Source organism: Harpegnathos saltator, unplaced genomic scaffold (genome assembly GCF_003227715.2).
Source record: "Harpegnathos saltator strain DR-91 unplaced genomic scaffold, Hsal_v8.6 scaffold784, whole genome shotgun sequence".
Lineage (NCBI taxonomy): Eukaryota > Metazoa > Arthropoda > Insecta > Hymenoptera > Formicidae > Harpegnathos > Harpegnathos saltator.
Window position 1 is genome coordinate 108,322 of NW_020230631.1, and position 8,982 is coordinate 117,303.

Consider the following 8,982-nt stretch of genomic DNA (forward strand, 5'->3'; position numbering starts at 1 on the left):
GCAAAAAAGACGCCGGAACGAGATTAATCATTTTCTGTAGTTTCTTGGCTGAAGAAGAATTTGATACTCAAATTGCTCCATCATGTCGCAATTTTAAAAAATCTGCAGTTAAAGTTGTAAAAAGGAACTAGTTTTTGTCACATTATTGCTATTATAATATGATTTACTTAGTAAATTTTATTGCAATAAAAGATATGTTGTTAGGATTTTCAACCCTCAAAAGGAATTTTGTCGATTATGATTAATAAAATATGTATAGATTAATAGATAATTAAATAGAATTAGAATAGATATAATAAGATAAAGTTATAGATTAAATATTAGAGCAAAGAAGAGTTTTATTGATAAAAATAATTCATCGCTTTCTTAAAGTTCCTCCAAAATCCTTAAGAAATAAGGCTGTCTTTTAACGTCAATAACTATCGGCTAGCAGCTAAGGGCGAAGCAACACGTCTTGATTTGGTCTTTAGGCTCGTCTACATTAGCTGTAAGAGTAAGGCTGTAAGGTTGCAAGACACGAAATGAAATATTTTTATTCGCTGACAGCTTACGTTACAGCCTTACAGCCTTACTCTTACAGCTATTGTAGACGAGCCTTATGTCTCCATTCTGTGGAGACTCTATGGAACTCTATAAAAATTGTTTTGGGACAGCCTATATAATTTTATAGTTACATAAAGTTATATAGCGTTCTAAGAAGCAGCAAATAAATTACGTTAAATATATAGTGAAGCATGCATATAATATTCAGTAGTAGTTAATTCTTTCTAATAAAATTTACATAGCTCAGGACAAAATTTGAAATTTAAATATTCTCCCGCTTTTTTGCGGTTTTAAAGTATTGACATTTAACTTTTCGAAATGATATATGAAATGACATATTTTTCGAAAGTAACCTTTCTAAATGACATATTCGATATGCAGCGCACTTCGCATTTCATTTAAGCAAAAACGGTCTTAAAGTAGCTAAAACGATTTGTGCTGCTTATCTTGCTCATGTTATAGTGCTTATACAGGGTGTCCCATTTTTAAAATTCCACTAAAATATCTCTTTAGAAATGTATTTAAGAAAAAAATGTTTTGAACAAAAGTTGCTTAGTTTGAAAGGAGACATAAGATTTGAAGTATACAATCAAATTTTTTTAGGTACAGAAGTTGCAATATTTTCGAAATATAAGGGCGGATGTCTAAAATATCCAAAATTTAGATGTACATCGGCGGTAGTAATATCTCTTCGCAGCATTATCTAAAACAAAAAAGTTAAAGAGGTTTTCAAAAATAATACTCACAGTTTGTCGATGAAGCTAAAATATTTTTAAAAAGTCGAAAATTAACAAAATGACAGACTAAGAAAGAAAAAAATTTTATCCTAAAAATTTTTATCCTAAAAATTTGTTCGTTTTTATTTAAAAAATATTATTTAAACAAATTTTTTTTTGGATTGGGTAAGTTCACCGATAAATGATATATGTTAGCTGTTTGTATGTACAAAAGCAAGTTGATTGGTTGAATAGTTTTAGAATAATGACGACCGCCAATTCCGAAAACGTGATGTCGAGAAAAACGCAATAATAGTTTTCGATATGGAAAAATGTTAGAAAAAATTGAGTTTTTGAAATTCGATTTCAATTTTTTATTAATCTGCTATTCTAGGGCTATATAACAAGCCTTCAGCTTTTTCATACATCTCGTTTTGTTCGATTAATTGCTGTTTTCGAGTTAATCGAGCATCTTTAGTACTGCTTAGGCTGCGACGTTCTTGTCGTTTCGTGCGGCCAGCGTCGATGCTATCAACGAACGTTTTGCATGTCGGTCTAATTTTAATATTAAATTTTATATCAGGGTTTCCATAATTTTCAAAACTGCATAGTAGCCTTCATTGAAGATGCTTGCAGTAATAAAAGCGGTAATCTCAACTATTTAACTATTTTTATAGTTATTCCTTTGAGCAGGTATAAGATTACTTACCCAAACGCTTCAGAAATATCTGCTGTTTATTATCATTGAGTCCGCTAAGCAAAGGATAATAAATAAGCCAAAATAAATTAGCCAGGAGTGAAAGTTCTGTTCCGAAAATACAGTTCTGTGCACAACTCTATTTTCAACCCATATTCTAAATAATAAAGAATATTTTTTATCGCACTATACTATTCATTTCCTATAAAATACAGAAATGACTAAAATGAAGTATAAAGACGAGTACAAATATAATATAATACAAGCGTTAATATACTAGGTACGCAACTAAGTTTCCGGGTTTCTTTGATCAATGAAAAATGGAAAATTTCAAGAGAAATACAAAAAAATGGTTTATTCAAAGTATTGACCCTCGCTAGCTACACATTTTTGCCATCTCTCTGGCAATACATGAATACCGCGACGATAAAACGACGCGTCTTTGGACCTAAACCGTTCATCCAACCAATTTTACACTTCTTCGAAATTGGCCAAGTGTTGCCCAACCAAGCCATGCGCCATCGACCGGAACAAGTGATAATCGGAAGGGGCCAGGTCTGGCGAATACGGCGGGTGCGGTAGCAGATCCCATTTCAGCGGTTTGATGGTGTCCTGGACGATGGAAGTGCGATGGCACGGAGCGTTGTTGTGCTGCAATATCACTCGTTCGTGTCTCGTGTCTCATTCTGGCCGTTTTTCGAGCAATATATGGTTCAAATTGATCAGTTGTCGGTAGCGATGCCCATTGACAGTTTCACCCGGTTTCAGCAGCTCATAGTACACGATTCCTTTCTGGTCCCATCAAACGCAGAGCATTGTCTTCTTTCCGAAGCGATTTGGCCGTGCCGTCGATGTTAATGCTTCGCCAGGTGAAAGCCACGATTTTTTGCGTTTGGGATTCTCGAAATATATCCACTTCTCATCGCCAGTAACAATTCGATGCAGGAAACTCTTTCTTTCATGCCGCAAAGGCAAAATTTCGGAAGTGGCTCTTCGATTTTCCATCTGTCTCTCAGTCAACTCATGCGTCACCCATTTTCCTTCCTTTTGAATTTTTCCCATGACATGTAAACGTTTGGAAATACCTTGGCGAGTCATGTTTAATGCCTCCGCAAGTTGATCTTGTGTTTGCGTATCATCTTCATCCGATAACGCTTGCAGATCGGCGTCCTCAATTGTTTTTGGTCTTCCGGAGCACTCCTTGTCCTCAGTGTCGAAATCGCCACTGAAGTGTTTAAACCAATCTTCACAGGTAGTTTTCGATGGTGCATGTTCGCCGTAGGCCTCTTCAAGCAAACGACGTGCTTCAGCTGCACTTTTTTCAAGTTAAAGTAGAAAAGCAAAGCTTCCCGCAAATGCTGTTTATTTGGTACGAAACTCGACATCTTCGTTGTTAGAAAAAATATTTTTGCGTTGCGATATATGTTGGTATTACTACTGGTTATTGTTAACAGATGTCCAAGCTATAAAAAAAAACAACTTCAGACATGTATGTCGACTACATGTGTCGTTAGCGCTATCCATGTGTGAAACCCGGAAACTTAGTTGCGCACCTAGTAAGCCAGTTAAATAAGCCAGTTTAAATAATTATTTAAAAGTTACTACTCAATTTAATTAAATAATCTACGGAACGATAGACTGTATATTTCTACATTTCTGTTGCCAACCCTGTATAAAATGTCAAATTGAAACGTATTAAAAAGTATTGATATTTTGAATACGTCTGAATTTTGCTTTCTGATCCGAAGAAAGGGATCGAAAAATATTAGTTCCCATTAAACTTCACCGCGTTAAATGCGAGACGGCAGTGGTGAATGCTTCGCATTAAAAAGGATTCAATTCATTTCAAATATGCCTCGCATTCAATCTCAATCGATAATTTTCAAATGCGAACTTTCGCATTGAAAAGTACTCACTTCTTCTCCTAATTGTTTTCGGATTCAAAGGTATACAAGATTTTCATGTTCTATTGCCCGTCGTATTGAAAAGTATTGGCCCGCGATCCAAATCCGAGATTTCCGCAAAGCAGAATTCACGACGAAATCTCGATGCGAGATAATGCGAAATAATACGAAATAATACTTTTAATGCGAAATAATACTTTTAAATACGATATTTTATACAGGGAAAATTTGTTGTCAGAGTGTTAGTAAGCTGTGCGCGCTTTCTGACGCTAATATGTTAACAAAGTCTGTCCACAGACTTTGTCGACAAAATGCGAACATACGACTACAGATCTATCGACGAGAAATTATCGCCCATCTATTGATAGATAAAAAATTTCTTATTCGGTATATAATTAACACGTAGTCTACACGTAGTTTACACTTTTAGTTTAGACAACATTTTTGCACATAGAGTGTGGTACAGAAATTATTTAGCGTAATTTATATTTTGATTTTCTATATATATATACATTTATATACAATTTATATATGAATTGCATGAGTAATTTTGCAAAGGAAAAGGTATACGAGGAGTTGATGGAAATTTATGGTACGCAAAATCCGAAAACCGCCCCTGCTAAGTTCGAAGATTTGCAGTATATGAATTATTTGGAATGTGTTATTAAGGAGACATTGAGACTTTTTCCCGTAGTACCTATCATAGGACGACACCTTAATGAGAATTTACAAATAGGTTTGCTTATATGTATATGTGCTGTTGTAGTAAAATAATATGTGACTATTACTTACATTGTACACTCAAACGCAAAAAACCCGGTACACTAAAAATTTGGGAAAAAATTACAAAATTTCAAATGATCATAACTTGGTAAATAATGAAGATACAAATATGTGCAGAAATGCAAAATGAAGCTTGAAACGTCCTCTTTAAGAATATCTGAATGACAATTATGCTCGGCCATTTTTTTTCAAAATGGCGGATGATAAAGTGAGAGGATGCAAAATTGATAATCAAAGGTCCGTGTTTGCGATGGTGCATGGTGTGCATCAGGTATCGCAGCGTAATGGGACCAAATGCACATGAAAGTATAGAGTGTTATCTTTAAAATCCTACTTTACCGAGCTCGATGTGATCATTTTTCACTGAGTTGTTCCAAATTTTGCTAAAAATGCGGTTTTCTTGTTAAATTTGCATAATTCAGTGAATAAGTACCGCATCAAGCTCTATAACGAAGTATTTTAAAGAAAACATTCTATACTTTTAGGTACTTTTCGTCCCATTGAGCTGCAACACTTACTTTGCTCCATGCGCCGTCGCACGCTCGAACCTTTTTTTAGCAACTTTTCATGTTCTCCTTTTTATCATCCGCCATTTTGAAAAAATATCGTTGCTCACAATTTCGATAGATCTTTCGAAAAGTACGGTTTCAAAGCTTTCAAACCGTTTTTGAAATTTGCTGCTAGGATATTTAGGCGTCGAGATATTCAATTTCGAATTTGCAACAAATGTCGATTCAGCGAGGCTTAAGGGGCTAAGAGGCTCTGCGGTTCGTTTGGCTCTTTCATAATTTCAATAGCCGCGTTCATTATTCTCTATACAATAATTTACATAATTTTGCGAATTGAAATTTAATTTTTATCAAAGTTATATTCTTTACCTTCAGTTACCATGATCACTGTTATACACTTTAGTTCGCGAAGCTGTCCTAGCTCTCCTTCTCCGTAGATTGCATTATGTACAGTTGAATATGCTGTTAGATGCTGATGCGGTCGCCTGATTGCGTAGTCATCGTCATTGGCTTTTTTTTATCAATATTTACATAATTTAATTAATTTTTTTTATCAAATTATCATTTTTACCCTTCAGTTACGCATGATCACTGTGGTATACACTTTAGTTCGCGAAGCTGTCCCTAGCTCTCTACCTTCTCCGTACGATTGGCCATTATGGTACACAGCTTGAATATGCTGTTCAGGATCGCGCCTGAGTTCGCGGTGACCCGGCGCGCGGGATGCCGAGTCGCTGGACGCCACCTGAACGTCGAAATTCCCTGGCGCTCCTAGTCCACGGAGCCGCCGCGACGCGGCGATCTGGGTTATCGCGCGCGCGAGCCCCTCGGCTCGCACGCGAGTTCGAGCTGTCCAGGGCATATAAGAGTGCGGAGACGATCAGAGATTACCTTCGTACAGCTTTTGGCCTTCGTACGGTCCACCGCCGATAGTGGCACTATCTCTTGTACGCTGGACTTCGCGAGTTTGTCAGTACGCCGGGCTTACGTTCTGGCTGCTCAAGTTATTGAGCAGAACCAGAATAACCGAGCATAATTGTCATTCAGATATTCTTAAAGAGGACGTTTCAAGCTTCATTTTGCATTTCTGCGCATATTTGTATCTTCATTATTTACCAAGTTATGATCATTTGAAATTTTGTAATTTTTTCCCAAATTTTTAGTGTACCGGGTTTTTTGCGGTTGAGTGTATATAATTATTTGTGTTTGTGTGTTACATTTTTCGGAGATATTTATTATACCACACAATAAAACATGAATTTGCTTAAGTTATGTATTAAAAATTTATTATTATGACATTTATTTACAGAAAAATATGTTTTAGGAGGATATATTTTGCCAGAAGGCGCTGATGTTTTCATAGGAATAATACATATGCATCGAAATGAAAAATATTGGCCAAATGCGTTAACGTTTAATCCAGATAGATTTCTTCCGGAGAATATAAAGAATATTCATCCTTATTGTTACATACCTTTTAGTAACGGTCCACGGAACTGTATAGGTAGATAAATAACTTGAAACTTACTATAGCGGAATATACTTTTAATGGATAAAATTACAGGTTCAAAATATGGTATGATGTCTATAAAAGTCCTCATTTCAACTTTGTTGCGTACATTCATATTAAAGGTGGACAGAAAGATGGAAATAAGTGAAATAGAGTTGAAAATAGAACTTTCGTTAACATCCCGAAAGCCTTTAAAATTGAGAATTGAAAAGAGAGGTTGACGACGCAACAACACGAAAACATGCATGCAGGGAAACGAGGGACTAGAGGTTTTCTTATTAATAAAGTTATGTAATAATATGTTGTTTTTGTTTTCTTAACTCGGCTGAAATGAATGTGTAATATAATAAAATGAATATGAAAGCAATCAAATTAAAACATGGAGCGCAAAGTAATGTAAGTGTAATCAATTACACCTGAAATTTCCCTTCAATGTGGCGAATAACGCGACGTTTTAATATAAAATATGTTGAAATGTATTGTTTCAATCATATATTGTTTATTCATGTTATTTGACATAGTATATTATATTTTGCATACAGTTCAGCCTATCTAATAAAAGCGTAGTTGGTACAATCCTCAGTTGGTAGAAGCTATATTTCGGAATTTTGCACGAGTTGATAAGGAATACCTGTTTCTTTAATATTTTGAGAAGAAAAACTTGGATGATAGAGCAAGATGGGTACGAAGTAGTACGGAATTGAAATAGAGTAATTGTGATGGAGTATTTTTCATCGTTTCTCTCTTGTTCGATAATTACAGTTATTATTCGTCGTTTCGCATTTATTCACAAATAATAGTTATAGAACATTTAGACTTTATAAGCAGCTGACTTCGATTTCTGACAGACCGCTCTGGATCTGCTCGTGGATAGAACAGCGAAGAAGGAAGACCCTGGTTTCTCAACGAATTTGAGTCTTTTTAATAATTATGCAGAGATAGGAACCACCTCCCCATTTCAATGATATTGAGATATGTTATCAAGGTCATTATCCTGAAGGTTTTAGCGCTCATTATTTATAAGAAAGTTATTAAAAAAAGAAGTATAATAATTTGGTAATGCCGTGTATAAATATTATGCTTGTATAGTGTTAGCTGAATCAAGGTTCATTTCTGTTTACCTTCTTTCTATATTTCTATTTGTCTTGTTCTATGTTGTTAATAACTCTTGGAATTTTAAATAGGTACTCTAGAAAAAATAAATCAATATAGAATAGTTTATCGTATAATTAACATTTGATTACTGATTGATTTTGAAGAACGATTAAACGCTTTCTTCGGAATAATGGCTACTATATATAAATAAATCATAAGTAAAAATGTATGTAAATAAAACATAAAATTAATAGAAATATATGCAGTATTTTATGAAAGTGTCACTTGTTCTCTTTTAATATCTTATGTATTATTATATACATTATATCATATGTATTATTATATACAGTATATCATTTATATTATATATATTAAAATATAATAAACGGTATATGTACTATATGATAATATATGATAGTATATGTAGTATATGATTGGGGCAAGGGCTACACTCTTCCCCCTGTACCTCTTCTTTACTCTAAAACTAAACTAATCTAACCCAACTTCTTCTTTTAGCGATTGCATTATATTAATATACACTTACGTCAACAGATAGGTTATACATATTTGGGGAATGCTGTAGCGTATGTGTGAAGCTCATACATTACTAGTAGAAAGATTGGTATTCGTGACATCCGTAAACATAATAGTTTCTGTCCTGGGCAAAGTATGCGAGTTGTCATATCTCGAAAAATATATGATTGGCTATCGAACTAAGGGTGCTAACATTTCCGAAACAGCGGATATTTTAAGTGTTTTAATTTTAAGCGTTTACGTGCTACAATAGTGAAAATATATCGAGATTGGACGAACGGAACAGTTACAACGATTCGATATGCTAACTGTAGAACTCCACTTGTCATTCGTGTCAGAGGTGAGCATCAGCTTTGATGGTTAAGCAGAAACAACCGGCGCGCTACTGTTGATGAATTGAGCATGCAAATCAATCGTAGTACCCTAAAAAAAGTATCCACTATGACAGTGCAGCGAATCCTATTACGCATTGGATTTCGAAGCAGACGCTTAGTTCAAGCACTTATACCGACGACAGTTTACAACAAAAACGGCTACAATTTGCACAGCAATACCGTGAATGGACCTTGGCTAAGTGACAACAGGTAGCCTTTTCGGATGAATCACGATTTCTACTTCATTGAGTAGACAGAAGATGACGAATCAAACATGAAACATCAGAAAATAGGCATTAAGTTGCCTATTGTTGCCT

At 34.9% G+C, this 8,982-nt stretch overlaps 1 protein-coding gene across 1 annotated transcript in view; it reads left to right on the forward strand.

Moving 5' to 3' along the window:
- Positions 1-7,045, forward strand: part of LOC105187578 (cytochrome P450 4C1) — a 46,782-nt gene extending 39,737 nt beyond the window's left edge. Inside the window, exons 10-12 of the mRNA XM_025306508.1 lie at positions 4,419-4,596; positions 6,477-6,656; positions 6,717-7,045. Coding sequence (XP_025162293.1) covers positions 4,419-4,596; positions 6,477-6,656; positions 6,717-6,883 — 525 coding nt within the window. The 3' untranslated portion in view covers positions 6,884-7,045. The remainder of the gene's footprint in view (positions 1-4,418; positions 4,597-6,476; positions 6,657-6,716) is intronic.
- The last annotated feature ends 1,937 nt before the right edge of the window (positions 7,046-8,982 follow it).